General features: G+C 45.4%; 1 protein-coding gene across 1 annotated transcript in view; it reads right to left on the reverse strand.

Annotated features, from left to right (window-relative positions):
• Positions 1-21,440: 21,440 nt before the first annotated feature.
• LOC136624528 (zinc finger protein 585A-like) overlaps positions 21,441-27,800 on the reverse strand; it is a 99,409-nt gene continuing 93,049 nt past the window's right edge. Inside the window, exon 7 of the mRNA XM_066598511.1 lies at positions 21,441-23,215. Coding sequence (XP_066454608.1) covers positions 22,344-23,215 — 872 coding nt within the window. The 3' untranslated portion in view covers positions 21,441-22,343. The remainder of the gene's footprint in view (positions 23,216-27,800) is intronic.

The raw sequence follows: 27,800 nt of genomic DNA on the forward strand, positions 1-27,800 counted from the left end.
GCCAGAAAAGCGCGCTAACGTCTCAGAGATGAAAGTGAAAGTAACTCGAACATCGTGTGGTGCTCGCCTCTAGTAACGAGCATCTCGAACACGCTAATACTCGAACGAGTATCAAGCTCGGACGAGTATGTTCGCTCATCTCTAGTGAGGAGCCTCAGGGGGCAGGAGGACATTGTGTCATTGAAGGTTAGAAAGAAGATACAAGGGTCCGCAGCACAGGAGGGAGAAAAAAGGTGAGGAGGCATGAGGGAGGCACAGTGGTATGAAAATGGGTGGGAAGGTAACAGAAGGGAGCACAGAAGGTATAAAAGTCACCGGGGTATGTAAGGAGTCAGCCTCCTGTCCTTGTTAAAGGCGAGTTCTGTGCGTAAATCATTACTGTGTAAACTGAACTGATCCCCCAGCAGAAGGACCTCCGATCACTGATCCTGGAGCCACGGGGAGCTGATTCAGCCCTTGGTTATGCAGGGGAAGGACCCGAGGGCGCTGTGATTGGCTGCTATAAGAGGGCAGTGTTTGGCGCCAGGAAGTAAGTCAGCAGCGTGAGGAGCTCGGTGAGGAGCGGGGCTGTTCTCCTCCACGATACAGTCATCTGCTTCAGCTGTGGTAGATAAAGCAGCGTCGGTGCGATGTGCGGGACAATGTACATTACTTGCCTGTTAGACTGCATGTAACTCGCACATGCTGGGATTTCTCCATCTCACAGCACCGCTACAAATGAAAAGTTGCCCATGTAAATACACCCATTGCAAAAATGGGTTCTACTTTCATGCGAGTTTTATTATCGCCCATGTAATATGGCCTCAGTCTAGGCCAGAGGTGTCAAACTCATTTTCACCAAGGGCCACATCGGCCTTATGGTTGCCTTCAAAGGGCCGATTCTAATTGTTAATTGTAAGACAGCAAAAGTGAACCCTGCAGTGGCCCGACTGGTAATAAGGTCCCCCATAGCGGCCAGTGGAGCACACTAATATACACACATATATATATATATATATATATATATATATATATGTGCACACACATACATACATACATATACATACACATACATACACACACACACAGACGCACACTATTATACACATACATGCACAGAGGCACACTATTATACACATACATTCACACAGACGCACACTATTATACACATATGCGAACAGAAACACACTATTATACACATACATACACACAGACGCACACTATTATACATATACATGCGCACAGACGCACACTATTATACACATACATGCGAACAGACGCACACTATTATACACATATGCGAACAGACGCACACTATTATACACATATGCGAACAGACGCACACTATTATACACATATGCGAACAGACGCACACTATTATACACATATGCGAACAGAGGCACACTATTATACACATATGCGAACAGAGGCACACTATTATACACAGATGCGCACAGACGCACACTATTATACACAGATGCGCACAGACGCACACTATTATACACAGATGCGCACAGACGCACACTATAATACACATACATGAACAGACGCACACTATTATTACACATATGCGCACAGACGCACACTATTATATACATACATAGAATATTATACACATATGCGCACAGACGCACACTATTATACACATACATGAACAGATGTACACTTTTATACACTTACATGCACACAGACGCACACTATTATACACACATGCGCACAGACGTACACTATTATACACACATGCGCACAGACGCACACTATTATACACACATGCGCACAGACGCACACTATTATACACACATGCGCACAGACGCACACTATTATACACACATGCGCACAGACGCACACTATTATACACACATGCGCACAGACGCACACTATTATACACACATGCGCACAGACGCACACTATTATACACACATGCGCACAGACGCACACTATTATACACACATGCGCACAGACGCACACTATTTTACACACATGCGCACAGACGCACACTATTATACACACATGCGCACAGACGCACACTATTATACACACATGCGCACAGACGCACACTATTATACACACATGCGCACAGACGCACACTATTATACACACATGCGCACAGACGCACACTATTATACACACATGAGCAGACGCACACTATTATACACACATGCGCAGACGCACACTATTATACACACATGCGCAGACGCACACTATTATACACACATGCGCACAGACGCACACTATTATACACACATGCGCACAGACGCACACTATTATACACACATGCGCACAGACGCACACTATTATACACACATGCGCACAGACGCACACTATTATACACACATGCGCACAGACGCACACTATTATACACACATGCGCACAGACGCACACTATTATACACACATGCGCACAGACGCACACTATTATACACACATGCGCACAGACGCACACTATTATACACACATGCGCACAGACGCACACTATTATACACACATGCGCACAGACGCACACTATTATACACACATGCGCACAGACGCACACTATTATACACACATGCGCACAGACGCTCACTATTATACACACATGCGCACAGACGCACACTATTATACACACATGCGCACAGACGCACACTATTATACACACATGCGCAGACGCACACTATTATACACACATGCGCAGACGCACACTATTATACACACATGCGCAGACGCACACTATTATACACACATGCGCAGACGCAAACTATTATACACACATGCGCAGACGCACACTATTATACACACATGCGCACAGACGCACACTATTATACACACATGCGCACAGACGCACACTATTATACACACATGCGCACAGACGCACACTATTATACACACATGCGCACAGACGCACACTATTATACACACATGCGCACAGACGCACACTATTATACACAAATGCGCACAGACGCACACTATTATACACAAATGCGCACAGACGCACACTATTATACACACATGCGCACAGACGCACACTATTATACACACATGCGCACAGACGCACACTATTATACACACATGCGCACAGACGCACACTATTATACACACATGCGCACAGACGCACACTATTATACACACATGCGCACAGACGCACACTATTATACACACATGCGCACAGACGCACACTATTATACACACATGCGCACAGACGCACACTATTATACACACATGCGCACAGACGCACACTATTATACACACATGCGCACAGACGCACACTATTATACACACATGCGCACAGACGCACACTATTATACACATATGCGCACAGACGCACACTATTATACACATATGCACACAGACGCACACTATTATACACATACATGCACAGACGCACACTATTATACACATACATGCACAGACGTTATACTGACAACCAGCTGTAGCTATTGCTGTTACGTGACCTTATAATATAATGCAGGCTGGCCGTACATGACACCTGAACCTCTGGTGCAGTCTGTTTCTTACAGCTGACCCCCCGTCTGCAACAGCTCCAATAAGCCGCACCGCTCATCAGAGCTTTTAACCCTTTAAATGCTGCTGAAAGAATTGACAACGGCATTTAAAGGGTTAACAGCTCCCATGAGCGCCATGGCTTATCAAAAGCTGTTGCGGGCGGGTGTCAGGTGTAAGAAACACTCTGCACCTGACGTTCTGGTGTCATCTACGGCTTCCCACGATAAGATTGCGGGGTGCCGTGCGGTCGACATGGCAGCCAGAGGCCTTCTGAAAGGCCCCAGGGCTGCCTATTCAGAATGCCTATCAACCTGTGCCATAGAATGCCTGTCCAATCGCTGTACATTATGATGTAATACTACGGCATTACATAATACTTACAGACAGGCTTGTTTGTATCTCGAACATTCGCAAGTAGGGGAATTACTGTATTTGTGTTTTATATCAAGTCTTATAACTTATACATTGTAGCTATATTTGTTTTACTTCTAATCAAGGTGTGATAAGCTGCATTTGTTGAGCTTGCTGTGTCCTTTCCAAACAGAGGAGCAAAAGTATGGCGGCATTCCACTTTCATGGGATTGCTTCCAGGTGAGACCCCGATCAGCCGCAAAATGTTGCCAGCCCTACCAGCAGATTGAGCTTCCATTGGTGGATTTTTAACTACAAGCCGCTAGCTGTTCTGTGGGAATTCACCCAATTACAGCTAACAGCTATTTAAAGCAAACATAAAGCGAGTGCAGGAGCGTGCGAGTGTGTGCTGCGTGATCTCAGTGTAAGAGACTTTACATTCAGGGACTTTAAGAAGGAGTCACATATATTTATTTTCGGCTTATCTCTTTTAATTTTCACTTGCATATATTTGCTAATTTAGGCCTCCTGCACACGGGCGGATATGCATTGCAAAATCTGGAGCGGGATTCAGCCTCCAGATTTCGCAGCAAATCCTGCCTATAGCAAGCTATGCAAAACGCGATTTCCTGCCCATGAGCGAAAAATTGACTGCGATTTTCCGCTCACGGGAAAGAAATCGCAGCATGCTGCGATTTGCTGCGAACTACGCACAGCCAGCTTTCGTTGAAGTGAATGGAAGCAGTCTGCGCCGTGGCCATTCCGCAATCATCACTGCGGAATAACCGCAGGAGCAGTGTCATTGCGCGGCATCCTCTCAACTGCGCACGTGCCAGCCGACGCATTGGCAACAGAGGGGCTGCATCATCGCAATACCGATGGTGCAGCATCCTCTGTACTGTGCATGTGCCACCAGGCACATTGGCAGCACAGGAGAAGATCTGCAGGCCTATAGTAACATAGTATGTAAGGCCCAATGAAGACAATGTCCATCTAGTCCAGCCTGTTTATCCTCCTATCTTGTTGATCCAGAGGAAGGCAAAAAAAAACCCAAGAGCAGAAGCCAATTAGCCTATTTGGGGGAAGGTTCCTTCCCGACTCCCTAATAGCAATCAGATTAATCCCTATTTCACAGAGTAGGCAGAGCAAAAAGTCTCCAAATTTAACTTGAGTAGCCCTTTCACAGTGGTGACTTGAATTAAAAAATATAATTTTTATTTTGAACTTTTTAAAAATGCACATATAGGGGCACAACACATAAAACAACAAAAACAAAAAAAGTAAGTTGAGCAATTAAATACGAGAATCAGCATACTAAAAAGGGAAATTCGAATACGCTTGGGTCAAGTATTTACACTACGACCCTTATCTATAGAGGCGAGGCCGTCCTATACTAACCGGGAGACTCTCTCTGGAGGTTGGCATCATACATATCTAGCAACCTCGGGAGATGATCCCTACGGCCAAGGCCAATTCCGACTATCCGTTGTTCTCCTTGAGGTATTCTAGGATGGCATCTTTCAGAAACCCCTCGAATATTTTTCCAGTTACTGAAGTGAGACTTACCGGCCTTTAGCTACCAGGCTCACTTCTGGACCCCTTTTTGTAAATTGGAACCACGTTGGCAATGCGCCAATCCAGTGGTACAACCCAGGTCTTCATAGTATCTACAAATATTAGATATAGCGGCCTAGCTATCTCATCACTTAGTTCCCTTAGTACCCTTGGGTGTATTCCATCTGGGCCTGGCGATTTATCAATTTTAGTCTTCTTTAACCGTTTCCGCCCCTCCTCCTGCGTTAGGTAGGAGATATTTTGTATGGGGTTCATTTTATTCCCCTGTATCTCCTGTGGCATTTCCTTTTCGTTTGTGAATATGCTCCAAAATAAACTGTTTAATAGATTTGCCTTCCCTCCATCATCTTCAATGATTTCTCCTGCATTATTTGTTAAAGGGCCAGTGCTTGCGGTGCAAATCCTTTTGCTGTTAATATAGTTAAAAAATAGTTTCGGGTTGTCTTTGCTCTCTTTGGCGATCCGTCTTTCAGCCTCCTCCTTAGCAATTTTGATCCTATCTTTGCATATTTTTTTTAACCTGTATGATTTTAGCGCTCCTTCGCTGCCTTCTTGCCTTAGTAGTTTGAACGCTTTTTTTTTATCGTTAATTGCCCCTCTTACCGTCTTGTCGAGCCACAATGGTTTCCTTTTACTTGAAGCACTTTTATTTTTATTTCCAGGTCCGACTCATCTCTGTACGTTCCCCATCCTGCTGCTACCCCGGCCCCTCTCAGTGCCGTCTGCACAGCAATAGTGGCCATATAAAGTAATAGTGCCCTCATTGTGCCCCAATAGTGTAATTAGTGCTCCTCTTAGTGCCCCTATAATTTGATAGTACTTCTAATGTAAGGCAATAGTGCCCACTTTATGCCCCAATAATGTTATAGTACCCTTTTATGTCTTATACTGTAAAAGTGTCCTCTTTAGACCCCCTTTGTGGGGTAACAGGACAGCATGCCCTAATCGCACTAGTACAGTGTACAGCAGTATTAGGGGGACTTTTCAGGGCTGCTGAACACTGGCAAGAGCGATATATCTGGATGTGATTGACGCCCCGATATCACTGTTGCAATCCTTCTGGAAGCCCTGGAGAGCCGGGAGGAGGATGAGTCCGGTACATGCAGATATAAGAAACGCCGCACAACACACGGAGGAGGATACTGACTATGTAATATAGCTGAATGCTGTAGAAGGGGGGCGACGGCCCCTGTAGTCTTGTCTTTCAGACTTGGGGCTCATTTACATGAGGTGCGCGTAATATACTGTGAATAAACCCATAAGCGCAATTTTCACGTAACGCGATCACGTGAAAAAATACGAGACCAGTCCTATCTGTGCGCATTACTCACTGTAAAAGCCCAATGAACTCCATGGGCGTGCGCACGTACTGCGGATTTACACGCAAAACCCACGGGATTTTCAGTGGGTTTCTTTAAGCGTATAAATAAGTTGCATATTCATGCGGATAGGACCTGCCGATAGGCTGGGAAATACAGGATGAAGGCGGAGCCCGCCGCGCTTTATAAATTGGCACATATTTCATACCCCCATTAAATAGACTCATATATTACCAATAGTTCCCATCGGGGTCGCCTCCGTCACCACACCATGTGCGGCTGAAGCACACAGAGTCTATAGCTACTGCGTCCTGTGATTATATCCCTGTCGCCCTCAGCAACCAATCACAGCACAGCTTCTAATACTAACTGCTCCTCATAAGAGCTGTGCTGTGATTGGTTGCTATGGGCTTCCATACATTTGCCCCCAGTGCTGGTGACCCCACATACCTCCACCTGCAGCCTGACAGAAGCCATGGGGTTGTTTTGTGCTTACAGGACCTGTAATGATGTCACTGTCATGTGATCGGTGTGTGGGAGGAGACAAGGGGTCACATGACCAGGTCTCTGCTCAGTGGATGGTGGACTCTGCTGTGTGAAGATGTATTCAGAGAGTGGATGGAACTGAGCCGAGCGTGTGTGTGAGACGGAGAAGATGAGTTGTGCGTGTGTAAGACAAGGGAGCAGAGCCGAGCGTGTGTGAGACGGAGGAGCGGAGCCGAGCGCGTGTGAGACGGAGGAGCGGAGCCGAGCGTGTGTGAGAGGGAGGAGCGGAGCCGAGCGTGTGTGAGACGGAGGAGCGGAGCCGAGCGTGTGTGAGACGGAGGAGCGGAGCCGAGCGTGTGTGAGAGGGAGGAGCGGAGCCGAGCGTGTGAGAGAGGGAGGAGCCGAGCTGAGTGTATGTGAGAGACGGAGCAGCGGAGCCGAGCGTGTGTGAGAGGGAGGAGCCGAGCCGAGTGTATGTGAGAGACGGAGCAGCGGAGCCGAGCGTGTGTGAGACGGAGGAGCGGAGCTGAGCGTGTGTGAGACGGAGGAGTGGAGCCAAGTGTGTTATGTACACGTAGAGAGCTGTATGTGTGTGTAATGTACACGGAGGGGGCCGTATGTGTGTGTGTAATGTACACGGAGGGGGCCGTATGTGTGTAGTATACATTAGAGTGCTGTATATGTGTGTAATGTACATGTAGGGGGCCATATACGTGTGTAATGTACATGTAGGGGGCTACATGTATCTGCGTAACTTTGCTTTTACATCTACTTTGGAACCTCTAGTTAGATTTTCCGGCACGAAAACTGAAAGAAAAGGTCCTGCATCCAGGATTTTTTTGTCCAGTAAATTGCCGTACCCTGAGTGTCTTGCACTTTGGACAAAAAGGCCTTCCACAGCATTTTGATACATCATCAATTACCCTCTGGTGTACGTCTAGTTGGTCAGGTGTTCATATTACAGCAAAACCATGATCCAAAACAAACTTAAACGCTTTATCAAAACTAAAGAAAATAAGTAGACTTCAAAAAATGGAAAGGCCTGCAGTCTCCAGACTTAAACCCCATTGAGCTAGTTTGGGATGAACCGGCCAGAAGGATGAAAGCGAAGCAACCTACAAGTGCAGCACATTTATGGGAACTTCTGCAACAATGTTGGGAAGAAATTTCTGAACAATATCTGAATGCAACTGTAGAAAGAATGCCTCGATTGTTTAAAGCTACATCAGCTAGAGGGGGCGACTGTGAAGAGTCAAACATATAGATTTAATTTGGTGAAACAAAGTTAATCCATTATTTTAATTCATCTTAACTAGTTTATTTGTTGTTTACTTTCATTTCAAAGTATATTTGAGACATTAAACTGTATGGGGCCGTATATGTGTGTAATGTACATGTAATTAACTACAGACTTAGGCCTTAGGCCCACGACCGGGTCGGATTCCGCCTGCGAAATCTCTCAGTGGAATCAGACCCGGCGCCCTCCAGAGACTCTATACTCACCTTTCCGGATCTGTGTTGAGAGTTTCTTCCGGTGTGCATGCGCAGTGCAGTGCTGGGCGGTGACGCAATTTCCCACAATACGTCCGCTGTGCTCACAGCATGGAGTATCGCGGAATGGACAGCTTCCATTGACTGCAATGGAAGCCATCCGCGTGATTTTCCACGATGACTAAAACATGCTGCATCCTCCGCGAGCGGAAAATCGTGACCATGGAAGTATCTGTTAACATAGCATGTCTATCAACAGCTATTGCTGTGGGATTTGCGATGGGTATCTGACCGCAATTCCTCAGTGATTATCCGTCTGTGGCCATTCGGCCTAAATCATTTTTATTGAACATAGTATGACCCAAAGAATACTGACAATTGGCTGAATTATCATTTTTAGTTGTGTTTACTCTCTCCTTTTGAGTGCCATCACTTTTTTGTTTCCATTGACATAGCTGTGTAAGAGCTTGTTTTTTCCAGGACGAGTTGTAGTTTGCTTTTTAATAGTAGCATTTAATCTCTTCCAGCTGCAGCACTTTTTTTTTTTGTTTTCACTTTTCTACTTTTAAAATAATCACTATTAGAGATGAGCGAACATACTCGTTTAGAGTAATTACTTTATTAAGCACCGCTATTTTCGAGTACCTGGCTACTCGGGTGAAAAGATTCGGGGGTCACTGGGGGGCGGCGTGGTGGAGTGGGGGTAGCAGTGGGGAGCTCTCTCTCCCCCTCCCCCCCACTCCCCTCTGCAACCCCCCACTCACCCACAGCACCCCCCGAATCTTTTCACCCGAGTAGTGAAGTACTCAAAAATCGCGGTGCTCGATTGCAAAACCGGCCTTACCGAGTTCGTTCACTCATCTCTAATCACTATCTTTCTTGCGATAAAGCTCAATGTGTCAAGATTCAAACCTGCAACCTCCTGCACCCTGAGCAGCAGCCCTTCATGCTAAGCTATTCAGCATGCTGAATAGCTCCCTCTGATTCTTAGTTTTATGTTCCTGGTTCTGTTTCTTCCCTGTCTAGTTCACCCTCTGTTTTGTTCCTTCCCGAATTAGCCCTTTATATAAACCTGGCCCTACCACTCCCTCCTTGCGTGATTATTCTGCTTCACAGCACTATCTGGTCAAGCTTCACATTACGCGCTCCTCCACTATTTATGCTTCCATTTGACTATGCTTTCTGCCTCATCCACTGTACTGCAACTGTGACTACCGAATAATGACTCCTGGCTTCCAACTGACTACGCTTTTCACCTCATTCATTGTACTGCAACTTTGACTATCTGCTGATGACCTCCAGCTTCCTAATGACTACTCTCCAGCTCACACAGCTACTACACCCATAGCTCCTATCAAGCATGGGTAAGTAGTTCCAAAATAATCATGCCACAAAATGGAGTCCATAGTGGCCACACTCAGGAAACAGGTGACAGAGTTTCAAGAGTTTTGTGCCTCCAACCAGGAAAGGGTTACTGCTATACAACAAGAGATCGAGGGGTTATGGAGGCGAGCCTTGGAGATGCGCAATTCAGTGCCAGATGTCCGCATGCTACTGACACCGAAATTTACAGGAGATAGTCCTAAATTTATTCCTAAATCAATGCCAGATTTATTTTGAGATGCAGCCCACTTTGTTTACCAGTCACAGGAAGAAGGCGTTTTTCATCATTACCTCCTCACTGATGAGGTGCTTGCATGGGTCTTGCTGTACATAGAGACCAATAGTAATCTGCTGTTAGCCTCAATGCCTTCACAACTGCTATGGGTCAAATCTTTGATGATCTGAACCTACGACAAGGGTGACAGTCTATTTCAAAGTACCTTGTCGCTAGGCGAATGATACTACGTGGAATCCAGCTGCACAACAGAGACAATTCCAACAGAGATTATGTAAGTGGGTAAAGGATGAACTTGCCAGAGTGCAGATTCCTGATGACCTAAAAGACTTCATTCAGCTGTGCATCTGGATTGACTAAAGACTTTCCTAGTGGCAAAAAAGAGAGACTGCAGGGTTTTAACACCAGCACCCCTTATTCCACATTGAGTTCTCCGCCAGAACTGAAGCTGCACCAGAACCGTTGCAGGTCGATGTCATCCGCAAACACCTTTTCACTGCTGAAAAAGAAGGATGCTGTGCTGATAATCTGTGCCTTTATTTTGAAAACCAGGGACATTATGCTTTAAATTGTCCAAACAAGTTCAAAAGGAGACTCGCCCTAGCCAACATCAAGGCCACAACCAATCTAACCGTCACAAAAGGGGAATGTCACTAAACACAGTTTTGCACCGGTAATTCAAGATGGTGTGAAAACCCATCTCCCACTACCATTTTGTCCTCCCAATAGAGATATTAACAGGTAATCGGAAAACGCACTGTTCAGCGATGTTGGATTCAGGAGCTGTAGGAAACTTTATGGATTAAAAATCTGCTTGTGACAAAAACATTGCCACCAGACTTAAGCCAATACCGATTAATATGGAAACCATAGATGAGTCACCCTTGTCCTCGGGACCTGTCACCTGACCATCAAGAAACAATCAGCTTCCAGCTCATCTAATCCCCTAAATTTCCGGTGATTCTCGGGATCTCCTGGTTCTCTACCCACAATCCCTCTATCAATTGGGAATCAAGGACCATTGCTTTCACTTCAGAATTCTGTAAAGAGAATTGTCAGATAGCACCATCCGCCCCTAAACCAGTGCAATTAGAAAATAGTCTCTGCGCTTCATGATTGCGTTCTCAGACTGCAGTGCCGTACAACCAGCTCTCACAGTGAAATTGCTCTCTAATATTTCCTAGCCTACTGCAAATGACTTCAGTTCTACTGTTCTGTGTCTGCAGTGCATTAGACAGAGGTTTCACCGCTAAACAGTACTGTAATATTTCCTGGGCCACTGCAAAGTATTTCAGCTCTGCCGCTGTGCAGAACATCTCCTAATACCCTTTCCTTGGTGGGGTTGAGATAGCCGCAGTTACCAGCACTATCCACTGGCTTTTGGAGTCTTCTCCCACTCCACACAGTCTCTGTTATCTACAAGTCTCTGCGAGCAGTAAATTACCCCTAGGTATCAGCACAGGACAGCAGGTTAATTTTTTTCCATTCACAGCATAGAGCCTCCGCTATCTACAAGTCTCTGTGTGTGGTGAATTAAGCCACAGTTGTCAGTGCTGTACAGTGGGTTAATTTATTTGGGCCCTGCTCTATTCTTAATCTGCCATGATGAGGAATAGGGGTAAGGGTTGAGGACGTGGACACAGACGTCCAAGTGAGGGTGTGGGCACAGGCCAAGTTCCAGGTCGTGGTGAATCACAGCCGGCTGCTGCGGGATTAGGAGAGAGGCAAGTTTCTGGGGTCCCCAGCTTCATATCACAATTTACGGGTCCGTGTGGTAGATCTTTATTACAGAGTAGTGTGAGCAGGTGCTGTTGTGGATGGCAGAAAATGCATCCAGCAATGTATCGACCACCCAGTCTTCTACGCAGTCCACTACTCCCGACCTAGGGACTGCAACTCTGAATCCTCTGGTGGCTGCTCCTCCTTCCTCCCAGCCTCCTCATTCCATGAAAATGACATATTCTGATGAGCAGGCAGACTCCCAGGAAATTTTCTCGGGTCTTTGCCATGAGTGGGAAAAAATGGTTCCTCTCTCACCTGAGGAGTTTGTCGTGACCAATGCACAACCTTTGGAAAGTTCCCGGAGTCCGGGTGTTGAGGCTGGGGACTTCCGGCAACTGTCTCAAGAGCTTTTTGTGGATGAGGATGATGAGACACAGTTGTCTGTCAGTGAGGTAGTAGTAAGGGCAGTAAGTCCGAGGGAGGAGCGCACAGAGGATTCAGAGGAAGAGCAGCTGGATGATGAAGTGACTGACCCCACCTGGTTTGCTAAGCCTACTGAGGACAGGGCTTCAGAGGGGGAGACAAGTGCAGCAGCAGGACAGGTTGGAAGAGGCAGTGGAGTGGCCAGGGGTAGAAACAGGGTCAGAGTAAAGAATCCCCCAACTGTTTCCCAAAGCACCCTCTCACAGCAAGGCTCTGTGCAGAGGGCTAGGTGTTCAAAGGTATGGATATTTTTTAGTGAGAGCGTGGACGACTGACGAACAGTGGGGTGCAACCTGTGTCGCACCAAGATCAACCCGGGGCGCCACCACTACCAGCCTTACCACCACCAGCATGCGCAGGCATATGATGGCCAAGCACCCCCAAGGTGGAACGAAGGCCATTCACCACCTCCGGGTCACACCACTGCCTCTTCCCCTGTGCCCCAGCCTGCCACACAGATCCAATCTCCCTCCCAGGAGACAGGCACGAGCTCCTCCCGACCTGCACCCACACCCTTACCTCCACCGTCCTTCACTCCATCCAGCAATGTCTCTCAGCGCAGCATCCAGCTGTCGCTAACACAAGCGTTGGAGCGAAAGCACAAATACGCCACCACGCACCCGCACACACAAGCTTTAAACATGCACATTGCCAAATTGATCAGCCTGGAGATGCTGCCGTACAGGCTTGTGGAAGCGGAGGCTTTCAAAAACATGATGGCGGCGGTGGTCCCGCGCTACTCGGTCCCCAGTCGCCACTATTTTTCCCGGCGTGCCATCCCAGCCCTACACCAGCACGTCTCCCGCAACATAAATCGTGCCCTCACCAATGCAGTTACTGGGAAGGTCCACTTAACCACGGACACATGGACAAGTACTGGTGGGCAGGGCCATGATATCTCCCTGATGGCACATTGGGTGAACTTGGTGGAGGCTGGGACCAAGTCAGAGCCTGGGACCGCTCACGTCCTACCTACGCCAAGATTAGCGGGTCCTACCTTGGTGCTGGTATCTGTGTCGTTTTATGCCACCTCCTCCAAACCGTTATCCTCCTCTGGCACGTATACCTCTCAACATGGGCGGTGGAGTGGTAGTCAGCCTCCACAATTCTTTACTGAGGAGTGGGCATGGATGGCAGATATCTGCCAGGTACTCGGAAACTTTGAGGAATCTACCCAGATGGTGAGCGGCGATGCTGCAATCATTATCATTACCATCCCGCTGCTTTGCCTGCTGAGAAGTGCACTGCAAAGCATAAAGACCAACGCTTTGCGGTTGGAACAGGAGACGGGGTATGACAGTATGTCGCTTGATAGCCGGACCACCCTCATGTCTACATCTCAGCGCATTTTGGAGGAGGAGAGGGAGGGGGAGGAGGGGGAAGAGACAGCTGGGCACACTGCAGAGGGTACCCATGCTGCTTGCCTCTCATCTGCTCAGCGTGTATGGGCTGTACAGGAGGAGGATCCTGAAAGTCATCTTCCTAGTGAGGACAGCGATGTGTTGCATACTGAGACACTGGCACACATGGCTGACTTCATCTTAGGCTGTCTTTCACGTGACCCTCACGTTAGACGCATTCTGGCCAACACGAAATTATTGGGTGTACACCCTTCTCGACCCATGGTATAAGGAGAACCTTTCCACTCTCATTCCTGAAGAGGAAAGTGGTGCGAGAGTGATGCAAAACCACAGGGCCCTGGTGGAAAAAGTGATGCTAAAGTTCCCATCTGACAGTGCTAGTGGCAGAAGACACAGTTCCGAGGGCCGAGTAGCAGGGGAGGAGCGGGGATCAAGCAGCATGTCCAGCGCAGGCAGGGGAACACTCTCCAAGGCCTTTTCCAGCTTTATGGCTCCCCAGCAAGACTGTGTCACCACTCCCCAGTCAAGGCTGAGTCGGAGAGAGCACTGTGAAAAGATGGTGAGGGAGTACATAGCCGATCGGACCACCATCCTCCGTGATGCCTCTGCTCCATACAACTATTGGGTGTCAAAGCTGGACACGTGGCAAGAACTTGCGCTGTACGCCCTAGAGGTACGTCTCTTCAGAGGGGGTGTTTAGTGCAGCTGGGGGAATCATCACGGATAAGCGTACCCGCCCCTGTCAACTGCCAGTGCTGGTATGCTTACATTCATAAAGATGAACAAATGCTGGATTTCCCCAGACTTCTCTTCTCCACGGCAAAAAGCAGCGGAACCTAATGGTTCTTTTTGCTGCAACAGGAGATAAAAGCTTCCTTTATCACCACAATAAAAGGGGGAATTAGCTTTATCAATCACCCTCGGATATTATTATTCCTCCTACTCCTCCTAAAACAGCATATCATCACGCTGAGCTGCCAATTTTTCAGCGGCCCAAAAGGCTCTGTTTAAAAGTTTTTTACAATTTTTGAAAGTTTTTCAAAGTTTCAAAAGCATTGATACTTTAATAGAAACCAATTTTTTTTCACAGGGCTGCCTCCAGGCTCTGTTACAAATTAAGCAACAGCGAGCTGTATCTTTCAAAAATGTTTATGGGTTTCACCTGCCCTCGCGGTTGAGCAATTTTTCAGGGGTGCACTTTTACTCTTTGTACACCAATTTTTCTGGCCCTCGCCTATACGGTTATCTAATTTTTCCAGCCTTCGCCTACACTCTTGGTATACCAATGTTTCAGGGGTTCGCCTACACTCTTGCTACAAAAATGTTACTGGGCTCTGCCTACACCTTTTCTACTGAATGGTTTGAGGAGTCTACCTATACTCTTGGTGCACCAATGTTTCAAGGGTTCGTCTATACTCTTGCTACAGAAATGTTACAGGGGTCTGCCTATACTTTTACTACAGAAATGTTACTTGGGTCCGCCTATACTTTTGCTACAAGATCAAAAAACACAAGCCACGGCACTCGCAGAAAACCCCCCACAGTAAAAATTACTTATAGGGGGCGGAGACAGAAAAGGACCACAACAGGTCCGCAAAAATGCAAAGCCAACTTCGGGGCTATGGACATATGCCCCTTTAAATATATGGAGAAACAATAAGAAAGAAGTGACAGCATAGGATGATGCAAGTGAAAAAACTTCTTTAGTTAAAGGAACATTTTTATTGTTTCATAGTTGTTTGCTACAGAAATGTTACTGGGGTCTGCCTATACTTTTGCTGCTGAAATATTACTGGGGTCCACCTATGCTCTTGGTACACCAATGTTTCAGGGGTCTACCTATACTTTTGCTACAGAAATGTTACAGGGGTCTGCCTATAGTTTTGCTACAGAAATGTTACTGGGGTCTGTTTATACGTTTGCTACAGAAATGTTACTGGGGTCCGCCTATACTCTTGATACACCAATGTTTCAGGGGTTGGCCATAATTTTGCTACTGAAATGTTACTGGGGTCCGCCTATGCAGTTTCTACTGAATAGTTTACGGGGTTCACCTATACTTTTGCTACAGAAATGTTACAGGGGCCCGCCTATACCTTTACTACTGAAATGTTACCGGGGTCCGCCTATACTTCTGCTACAGTAATGTTACTGGGGTCTGCCTACACTTTTGCTACAGAAATGTTACAGGGGTCCGTCTATACATTTGCTACAGAAATGTTAATAGGGTCCGCCTATACTATTGGTACAACAATGTTTCAGGGGTTTTCCTACACTCTTGCTACAGAAATGTTATAGGGGTCTGCCTATACTTTTGCTACAGAAATTTTACTGGGGTCTGCCTATACTTTTGCTGCAGAAATGTTACTGGGGGTCTGCCTATACTTTTGCTACAGAAATGTTACTGGAGTCCGCCTATACTCTTGGTACACCAATGTTTCAGGGGTCTGCCTATACTGTGGGTGCACAAAGACTTCCCATCGCGGTGCTTTACCTATCTGGCAAAAATATACTGACTGACTAGGGCAGAAATGTGGGCCAAGGCCGAGGTCCTTAGCGGGTTGAAACTCTGCCATGTTTGGGCACTCTGATTTCTTCCTGTGTAATACCATCTTTGTGCACTGACAGCATAGGCAAGCCCAAGGAACTCAAAGACTTCCTCTTGCGGTATTGAGCTATCTGACACCTACACACAATGAATAGTGTGTGGACACATGGATTTCCTATTACTATGTAACTCACAGCACCTTGGGTTACACAAGGTGGAGGCTGGGACCGAGCCTGCCCAGGGCCTGCTCACGTGCTTCCCACACAGAGTATTGCTGCATTGTGGAGATGTGTAGAAGTGCTGGCACCTGAGTCCCCTTTATGCCCACGTTTGCGGCTACGGACAATTTTGTGACGGCGGTGGCATGGGATTGGAATGATGATCGTACGTCAATTTATCATCAATTCTTAACAGCATTGTGGACTATCGCCCACATTTTCAAAGAGGGCCGCTGCCTATCGCTTCTAACCCTCTGCAGTGTGTGCCTCCGGTTCTTCCTCATCCTGTACACACCTATATATAGACATGGCTATAAAGCGAGCGTGTGGCATGAGGGCAGCTGAACGCTGCGCAGGGAAACTTTTGTGTGCGCTGTGGATGCAGGGTTGTGCAGGGGGGTTGGACAGCAATGCCAGCATGTAACCCAGGAGAAGAGGCAGTGGTGTCACCCACAGGCAGTGATTGTCCTTGGTTGCAGGTAGTGTGGTGCTTAGCTAAGATGTGCCAGTGCGTGTGCCTTCCTAATGATGGTTTGTCCGAAGTAAATTGTTAGGGGGGTGCCGCCAGACTCTTGCCCCCATTTTGGCTTAATAGTGGGACCTGGGAGCCTCAGATGCAGCCATGCATGCTGCCCCTGCTCTTCCCTATCCTTTTCTGTGTTTTCATGACTTTCTGATGTTTTCCGGTGTTTGACAAGTCATGACCTATGCGGAGCATTGGTCCCATACAAAAATGCTCGAGTCGCCTATTGACTTCAATGGGGTTCATTACTCAAAACGAGTTCTCGAGCATTACGTGTGACTCGAGCAATGAGCGGGCGAGCATTTTGGTGCTCGCTCCTATCTAATTCCAATCATCATGTGTATCATTCCACCAAGTTTCCGTGATGCCTATGAAATCATATTTTTCCTTGTTTTTTCCCATGCTCTGTACATTTGTATAAAAACATTTTAGTTTGTGATCGGTGTCTCTTGCTCCTCCACTTGCCTTCTGAATTTTTTGTCTTTGTTCTTTCTTTCTAAAGATGAGCGAGCATGCGTTTAGAGCAATTACTCGAATGAGCATCGCTTTTTTTGTGTAACTGCCTTCTCGTCCGAAAAGATTTGGGGGGGGAACGAGGGGGAACAGGGGGAAGATTTCTCTCCCCCCCCCCCCCCCCCGGCCCGCCACACCCCAAATCTTTTCGCACGAGTAGTCAGTTACTCGAAAAAAGCGAGTAACTTCTTTATTTCTTTCCACTTCTAATAGGGTCTCAAATGTATTAATTAGATGTATATTTTTACCTGGCTTTTCACTTCAATTCCCATATTGTTCTAGTTTAAAGCTCTCCTAATGAGTGAAGCAAGGCGCCCACCAAAAATGTGCTTACCTGTTTTTGTAAGGTGCAACACGTCTTTAGCAAGCAGTCCATCATATAGGTAATTCAAATCTTTGCTGACGGCACCATCGACGTAGCCAGTTGTTCACCTCTAGAATCCTGTTCCATTTTCTTATTCCATGGCCATCTACTAGGAGGATGGATGAGAAGACCAACTTGCCCAGATGCAGGACTTTGCATTTCTCCTTGTTAAATACCATTCTGTTAGTTGCTGCCCACTCTGCAAGCCTTTCTATATCTTTTTGAATACTCTCCCTCTCTTATGTATGTCTGGGTGTTGCGGATAAATGGAGGGAGCTCATTCCTTCCCTCATGGATGAGGACTGGACCCCAGCTATATCCTCATATATGCTGGTCTCACCAGCAGCCACTAAGATTATCCAGCTATATATCCTACATCAGTGTCATCTTACCCGAGTAGACTTTTCAAAATGAAAAGAGTTCCCACTCTACAATGTGATCAATGTCTCCAAATACTATGGAGTTGCCTTGTGATTCAGTCTTTTTGAGTGGAGGTCACTGACCTCCTTGGTCTTATAATTGGTATGGCACTTCCACACACCCTAGAGGTCTCTTTGTTGGCATTGCTAGATGAATCAGTGGAAACATCATACTCTCATCATTTTTTTAAACTTGTTTTATTGAAAAAGTTTAACATCAAACAAAATTATAGAACTATAGAATATATTGCATGACAAATTGGTGTACAGAAGGAGCAATAAGAAAGTGAAGCCCCCTAAATATGAAAGACCAAAACATCATCATTTTAATTAGAACAGGGATTGTTTAAGAGGTCACAGGTCCCACCCCCGAGAATACACCCATCAATGGGGACGTCTTTGGAGTACGGATATGGACAAGGAGAGACAAGTGTGGAGGATAGGAAGAAAGGGAGTTGGGGGGGGGATTACACCACAGATGTCATACCTTGTTAAACCTATAGCGGCATTTACATTCCTTTTAAATTGTGTAGTTATATGCACAACTGAATAAAATAATTTTCTCCACATAGATAGCGATGTTTTTTTTTAATCCATCCAACATAATGGTATTCCTTTTCTGGCTAAAAATAATGCTTTCCTCAGGAATATTCTGGTGTGAAGTTGCCACATATGAAAGAACTAGCTGATATACCCGACCACACCTGAGTTAATTTCATACAGGTCTTTACGACCTTCACCTTGTGGAATTAATAATGTGACATTAATAATCTTCTAAGGATGGAGGAAAACCAACTTTTAACTATAGTTACTTTTTATTTTTTGATGTCAAAATTAGAAAAAGGTTTTCTTTTAACTTTTTGTAATAGTTGATTCTTTTTTACTTATTATTACTTCATTAACTCACCATAGAAAACTTGAACTTACGATCATTTAGCTTATACAAACGGCGCAGTGTCATGCTTTAAAAAGCAAACCTGTATGACAGACCTGGAGGTCTTTGAAGGGCCCCAGGCTTCCATGACACCCGGACAGCACTTTGCCATCTCATTGTGGGAGAATGCTTGGGACATCTCATTCCCTATCAGGGTAGCGATATTTAAATGGTTAATAGCTAGAGATGAGCGAACGTACTCGGTAAGGGCGATTTCGCAATCGAGCACCGCGATTTTCGAGTACTTCACTACTCGGGTGAAAAGTACTCGGGTGCACCGGGGGGGCGGGGAGAGGCGTGGTGGCGCGGGGGGTAGCAGCGGGGAACAGGGGGGAGCCCTCTCTCTCTCCCTCTCCCCCCCCCCACTCCCCGCTGCAACCCCCCGCGCCGCCGCGGCGACCCCCGAATTTTTTCGCCCGAGTACGGAAGTACTTGAAAATCGCAGTATTCGGGCGAAAAAGGGGCGTGGCCGAGCACGTTCGCTCATCTCTATTAATAGCTGTGATTATCTCGTATTGCTGGCTAGTTTCAAATGATAAGGACAGTAAATACATGTCATGTATGAAGAGGTGCATACATTAGGAAGGGGTTAATACTAGAGATGAGCGATCACCAAAATGCTCGGTTGCTCGTTACTCGAATCGAGCTTTCCACGATGCTCGAGAGTTCGTTTCGAGTAAGGAACCCCATTGAAGTCAATGGGCGACTCGAGCATTTTTGTATATGACCCACGCTCCGCTAAGGTTTTCATTTGTGGAAATCTGGAAAACCTAGGAAAGTGATGGAAACGACACAGGAACGGATAGGGCAGGCGAGGGGCAACATGCTGCTGCTGCCAGCGGCTCTATTAAACGCACCGGTCTGCTGGCACACCTGAATTGTTTTTCAGGGAAGAGCTTTACATATGTAATGAATGACAGGTGAGAGCTGCCTGTGATTGGCTGAGCACGTCAGCCAATCACAATCAGCTCTTTCAGCAGGCGGGGATTTTAAATCCCCGGCTGCTGATAGATCAGCGTCACAGTGCAGGGGACAGCAGTAGAAGACGCGGCTGTGCCCCGGCAGCTGAAGGGAGGGGAGTATCTTTTTTTGTTTTGTTTTTTAAAACCACTTTTACTTGATTTTCAGGGAAGGGCTTATGTTCAAAGTCCTTCCCTGAAATCAATTGCCGGCAGCAGAATCCTCTACTGCAGCTGACATGTGTGACATCTGTGGTAGAGAATAAAGAATTCCTCTGCGGAGGGGGGGGGGGGGGCACAGCAGCGGCAGACAGGTAAGATATTTTTTTTACACTACTTTTAATTGACTTTTCAGGGAAGGGCTTATGAAGCCCATCCTTGAAAAGCCATTGACAGCTGCTGGAGGCCTCAGCGTTGACTTCTGCCGCTGTTTCCGGCTCTGTAGCGCCGCTGAACTATCAGCAGCCGGGGATTTAAAATCCACGCCTGCTGGTAGCTCTGATTGTGATTGGCTGAAGCACTTCAGCTAATCACAATTAGAGCTATAAGCAGCCGGGGATTTTAAATCCCCGGCTGCTGATAGCTGAGAGCTACAGAGGTGGGGACAGCGGCAGAAGTCAACGCTGAGCCTCGGCAGGTGAATATTTTTTTTTTTACTATTTTAAAAGGCTTTTCAGGGAAGGACTTACGAAGCCCTTGCCTGCAAAGCCACTGACAGCTGCCGGGGCTCAGCGGGGACTTCTGCCACTGTCGCCGGCTCTGTAGCGCTGCTGAGCAATCAGCAGCTGGGGATTTAAAATCACCGCCTGCTGGTAGCTCTAATTGTGATTGGCTGAAGCAATTCAGCCAACAACAATCAGAGCTACCAGCGGGCGGGGATTTTAAATCCCCAGCTGCTGATAGCTCAGAACTACAGAGTCGGGGACAGCGCTAGAATTCGGGGCTGAGCCCCGGCAGCTGAAGAGAGGTGAGTATTGTTTTTTTTATTTTTTGCACTATTTTAAATGGCTTTTCAGGGAAGGGCTTACGAAGCCCTTCCCTGAAAAGCCATTGACGGGATGCCGGCAGCAGGATTCTCTACCGCAGCTGTGGCAGATGTGGCAGATGTAGCAGCAAGGAATTCTTTTAACTAGCAGGGGTGAAGGAAACACGTGCAGATGTGTTCTTCATGCCCGCGGGGGTCACAGCAGTGGCTGAGAGGTAAGTTTTTTTGTTGTTGTTGTTTTGCACTAAAATGTTTCTTTTTCAGGGAAGGGCTTATGTGTAAAGCCATTCCCTGAAAAAGAATGCAGGGGGCCGGCAGAGCATTCTTTTCAATGGAGCCGCCGGCAGAAGCCGCGGCTCCATTGACAACGAGCACGCAGCTGTGTTCACGCGTGTTTTTGCTCGTACCTAGGTGCGGACGCACCTAAGTATGCACAAAAACTCGCTTGTGTGAACGTACCCTAAATAAGCAGCAGCCCTCTCCCTGATCTCTCCCAGTGTGTGTCTGTGGCGATCCATGGGCGGCCCCACTTTAAATACTCAGGGGTCACTTGATCTCGCCAGCCACACACTGCAGGGGGGTGGGATAGGGCTAGAACGTCACAGGAGGAAGTTGTAATGCCTTCCCTGCATGTCTATTGGCCAGAAAATGGCGCAAAACATGCAGGGAAGGAAATGGAATTGACTCGAGCACCGCGGGGTGCTCTGCTCGAGGAACGAGCATCTCGAGCACCCTAATACTTGAACGAGCATCAAGCTCGGATGAGTATGCTCGCTCATCTCTAGTTAATACGCCATATAATGTAATGGAAAACTTAGTAAAACAGTAAAACATTTCCAATGTTGTGAAAATGGCTTCTTCCTTTGTGTGAATTCTCTGATGTTTAACGAGATTTGATCTGTGGTAAAAAGATTTCTCACATTCTGAACATGAAAATGGCCTCTCCCCAGTGTGAATTGTCTGATGCGTAACAAGCTGTGATTTACTCTTAAAACCTTCCCACATTCGAAACATAATCATCGTTCCTCCCCTATGTGACGTACCTGATGTCTAATGAGATCTGATTTATCACTATAAACTTTCCCACATTCTGAACATAAAAATGGCTTCTCTCCTGTGTGAGTTCTGTGATGTCTAACAAGATGTGATTTATGATTAAAATATTTTCCACATTCTGAACATGAAAATGGCTTCTCCCCTGTGTGAATTCTCTGATGTATAGCAAGATATGATTTACACTTAAAATACTTTCCACATTCTGAACATGAAAATGGCTTCTCTTCTGTGTGATTTCGATGATGTGCAACAAGATGTGATTTATACTTAAAACATTTCCCACATTCTGAACATGAATAGGGCTTCTCCCCTCTACAATTTCTCTGATGTGTAACAAGGTGTGATTTATGCTTAAAACTTTTCCCACATTCTGAACATAAACCTGGTTCCTCCTGTGTATGAATTCTCTGATGTCCATTGAGAACTGCTTTATGACCAAAAGCTTTCCCATATTCCGAACCTGAAAATGGTTTTTCCCTTGTGTGAATTCTCTGATGTGCAACAAGCTGTGATTTATGCTTAAAACCTTTCCCACATTCTGAACATAAGAATGGTTTCTCTCCTGTGTGAATTCTATGATGTCTAATGAGATCTGATTTATCACTAAAAGCTTTCCCACATTCTGTACATGAAAATGGCTTCTCCCCCGTGTGAATTCTGTGATGTCTAACAAGATGTGATTTAGTGTCAAAATATTTTCCACATTCTGAACATAAAAATGGCTTCTTCCCAATGTGAATTCTGTGATGTCTAACAAGATGTGACTTATGGTCAAAATATTTTCCACATTCTGAACATAAAAATGACTTCTTCCCCGTGTGAATTCTGTGATGTCTAACAAGAATATCTTCTGTATAAATTTTACTCTGTTTAACATTCTGTAATGAATCAGTAGATGGAATCTGTTTAGAAGAATCTGCTGATAGATTTTTTTGAGGACGGGCTGAGGGTATATCTGGGATAAGGGCTGGCTCTTCATATGTATCTGGTATGATACCATCATCTTCCACTTTACAACCTGTTGATATCAGATGTCCCTCTGATCTCCCGGTGTCGTCATCTGCCAATAATTAAACAGATTTTGTTATTTTTGATTAGAACATTATAATTATACTGATATTTTATTACATCTCTATATATAAAATCTGCATATATTTTCAGGTTGCAGCAGAATTAAATTAATAAAATGGGTTTTCGCATTAATATTAGACACAATAATTTATGCACAAACTCGAAAATTCCGGAACCCGAGCTTGTGAAAAAATTCTTCCTGCTTTATTAGTGTACAGAAGGGGTTAATACATCCGGATGACAGAAACTGGAGAACGAGTTCCGATTAGATGGAACCTTGGTCACCTCTTCTCAGCCTCACATCCTGTTTCCTTATAAACATTTACTCATTAAAACACCTGATTTTTAACCCCTTCTTGTTCGGGATTTCAACGGCATATTAACCCTTTTGTTCCCAGTTACTGAGTTTTACTGCCGTTGGTTTCCCTAAAATATTATTGGGTTCTATATATGACCTCATGCCATTAGTGCTTCAGGGTTTCATAATATTTCATCCTCTTGCTTTGCTTCTTTTCTTATTACTCTTTAACCCTTTTTACTTATTTCACCGTCGCATGTATCTTTCACAGCTATTGGGAGGCCCAATGGGCTCCCGATTTTCTCCTACAATAGCGAACCTAACGATGAGCTGGTGGGAGTCCGAGTATATCTACTGTGATGAGAATCCCCTGCACAGCTGCATGGTGTGGTACGGACGCTTTATTGACAACGTGATTGCCATATGCGAAAAAGAAAAAGAAGCAACAAGTATAACAGAAGTGTTAGATCAGTATTCCAGTTACATTAACCCCTTCATGACGTGGTCCCTTTTTTTCTCCATTTTTGTCCCCCCCCTCCCGTTAAAAAAAATCCTAACTCCTTTATTTATGCATCGACGTCGCTGCATGAGGGCTTGTTTTTTGCGAGACGAGTTGTAGTTTTCAATGGTGCTATTTAATGTACTATGCATATAATGTGCTGAAAAACTTTGGAAAAATTCTTAGTGGAGTAAAATGAAAAAAAAACGAAAAAAAAAAAACACATTCCGCCATCTTTTAGTGCGTTTTGTTTCTACAGCGCACAAACTGCAACAAAAACGACATGATAACTTTGTTCTATGGGTCAGTACGATTACTACAATACCAAACTTGTATAGTTATTTTTTTTTTTTACTGTACTACTCTTTTTTTTTCAAAGGCATTTAATTTTTTTCAATTATTTTCTGCCATCATCTTCTGCGCGCAATAACTTTTAAATTTTTCCATCGACGTAGTTGATCGAGGGCTCATTTTTTGCAGGATGTCCTGAAGTTTCTGTTAGTATTAAAATGGAATGCATACGACTTTTTGATCCCTTTTTATTGCGTTTTTTCTAGGAGACAGGGTGACTGAAAAAGTTAATTTCTGTTCTTTTTTTTTTTTTCAGCCGACGTTCACCGTGCGGAGTAAATAATGGGCTACTTTGATAGATCGGACTTTTACGAACGCGGTGATACCAGATATGTATTTTCATCTTATAATTTAGATTTTTTTAATTATAGATATGGCAAAAAGGGGGGGTGTTTTAAACTTTTATTACTTTTTTTTTTTACAACTAAAAAACTTTATTGATCTTTTTTTTTTAACTTTACTTTAAAGTCCCCCTGGGGGACTGCAATATGTGATGCTTTCATCGCTCCTGACGTCATACTGCAATTTCACAGGCAGCCTATCAAGCCACCCCACGGGGATGGCTTCAAGGGCAGTCTCTCAAGGCAGCCTTGGGGCCTTTCAAAAGGCCCCTGGCTGCCATGACACCTGCCTGGCTCCCCCGATCTCACTGCTGGGGGGCTGTGCGGGTCCTCTGAATATCGTTCAGGGGATTTAAATAGCCGCGGTCAGCCGAATGGCCGATCGCGGCTATTGCCCTCGGGTCTCAGCTGTAATAAACAGCTGATGCCCGTGCTGTATAAAGAGAGATCGCCCCACGACTTCTCTTCATACATACCCCGACGCTCCAAGGCGTAAATGTACGTTCTGGAGTGGGAGGGTTAATGAAACTAATATGAACTTAAAAAATATCACCTTAATTACTAACCCTCGATACTAGAAGCCCCAAGGGCATGAACATAAAGACAGATCTTCTCTACATATGATGAGAAGGAGAGAGAGGTTTCTTCTTCGTTTTTTTTTATTGCTAATCTATATATATAAAGCTGAAAGCCCTCACTGACTCACTGACTCACTGACTCACTGACTCACTCACTGACTGACTCACTGACTGACTCACTGACTGACTCGCCAAAAGTTCTCCAACTTCCCGATATCGTAGAAACATGAATTTTGGCACAAGCATAGATTATCTCCAAAATAGGAAAAGTAATTGGGTCCCAACTCGATTATTCAATTCTAGCGCAAAAGAATTGGCGTCGAAATTTTACGTACATAATCTAAATCTGTCACTTCCCAATGTCATAGAAACTTAAAATTTGGCACGAGCATTGAATATGTCATAAATAGGAAAAACTAATGGGTCCCAACTCGATTATTCAATTCTAGCGCAAAAGAATTGGCGTCGAAATTTTACGTGTGGAATGTAATTTTTTCACTTTCCGGTGTCATAAAAACGTGAAATTTGGCACGAGCATTGATTATGTCATAAATAGGAAAAGCTAATGGGTCCCAACTCCATTATTCAATTTTATGCGCAAAAGAATTAGCGTCCAAATTTTACGTGCGGAATGTAATTTTTTCACTTTCCGGTGTCATAGAAACGGGAAATTTGGCAGGAGCATTGATTATGTTATAAATAGGAAAAGCGAATGGGTCCCAACTCGATGATTCAATTCTATGCGCAAAAGAATTAGCGTCCAAATTTTACGTATGTAATCTAATTCTCTCACTTCCTGATGTCATTTTATATAAAGGAAGCGTCGCATGGTTACCTCCACGTGGTGTTTCCTGGGTAACGCAGAGAACTATGCAAAATGGTGAACATATGTTTTTCCTCAGTATCTCTAAAGTAACCACGACTTCATAAGATTTTCCGTGTGAACACCAAATAAACACCAGTACCAAATTAACTCGGGCGAAGCCGGGTATATCAGCTAATAAACTATAAAGCTAATAAACATTGATAATTAATACTGTAATTAGTTAGCAAAGCAAGCACTAGTAGAAGAAAACCAGTGCATAAACTGTAACGACTGTCAGAAAAAAAGAGTTAAAGCGTAATAAGGAAAGAAGCAAAGCAAGATGATGAAATATTATGAAACACTGAAACACCAATGGCATGAGGTTATATATAGAACCCAATCAGAGGCGTAACTTGAAGCTTCAGGGCCCCATGGCAAAATCTGTAACAGGGCCCCCAACTATAATGCTTTATTCATAGTACTAGGCTTCCTATATGGAGAAAAGAGACCTTAGGGGCCCCCTAAGGCTCCTGGGCCCGGGTGCAACCGCATCCCCTGCACCCTCTATAGTTATGCCCATGAACCCAATAATATTTAAGGGAAACCAACGGCAGTAAAACTCAGTAACTGGGAACAAAAGGGTTAATATGCCATTGAAATTTCGAACAACAAGAAGGGGTTAAAAATCAGGTGTTTTAACGAGTAAATGTTTATAAGGAAACAGGATGTGAGGAGAGATGAGGGGAACAAGGTCCCATGTAATCGGAATGTGTTCTCCAGTTTCTGTCATCCGGATGTATTAACCCCTTCTGTACACTAATAAAGCAGGAAGAATTTTTTTCCCAAGCCCGGGTTCCCGAATTTTCGTGTTTGTGCATTAAGCAGCCACCAGGACTGAGTGGCAAACGGCGTGAAGACTTCTCTGCATGGGAGCTAAGTTGAAGAGCGTGCTGATGGGCAGTAAGGGGAGGTCTCCTTATCCTTTTTGTCTTACACAATAATTTACAGACCACCTAATCTGCTGACAATCCAACTAATGGGCCGATTATTTCGCCAAGAAACTTACTTTTTTATATTTTCATCTCTCCATTAACCTTCCACATTATAGGACGTGTTCTGCGCTGATTTCCTCCCGTGCGGGGACGGTAATTTCCTACCTCCAGCGGGCGCTCTCAGCTGATGCTCTTGTCTGCGGCCCATATAGCTTGTAAGGTTACAGCACAGGAGCCGTACGAGCCGTGGATAAGAGCTGCTGACGCCCCCTGCTGTAAACTTCTTCCTTCTATGATGCTACATTGGATCCATGGATTCTGGTTCCAGGTGACTATGCATTTGTTGCTTCATCTAAAGTGCTTTGGAATGTGCTGCTGCTATCGTATCCGTTTCTTCTCTACATATAGTCTCACCTGGGGGGTCATCTGTAGGAATCCCCTCCTTACACGGCTGATCCCCCCTCACATGTGTCTCTGTAGCA

This window comes from Eleutherodactylus coqui, chromosome 4 (assembly GCF_035609145.1).
Source record: "Eleutherodactylus coqui strain aEleCoq1 chromosome 4, aEleCoq1.hap1, whole genome shotgun sequence".
NCBI classification, from domain to species: Eukaryota; Metazoa; Chordata; class Amphibia; order Anura; family Eleutherodactylidae; genus Eleutherodactylus; species Eleutherodactylus coqui.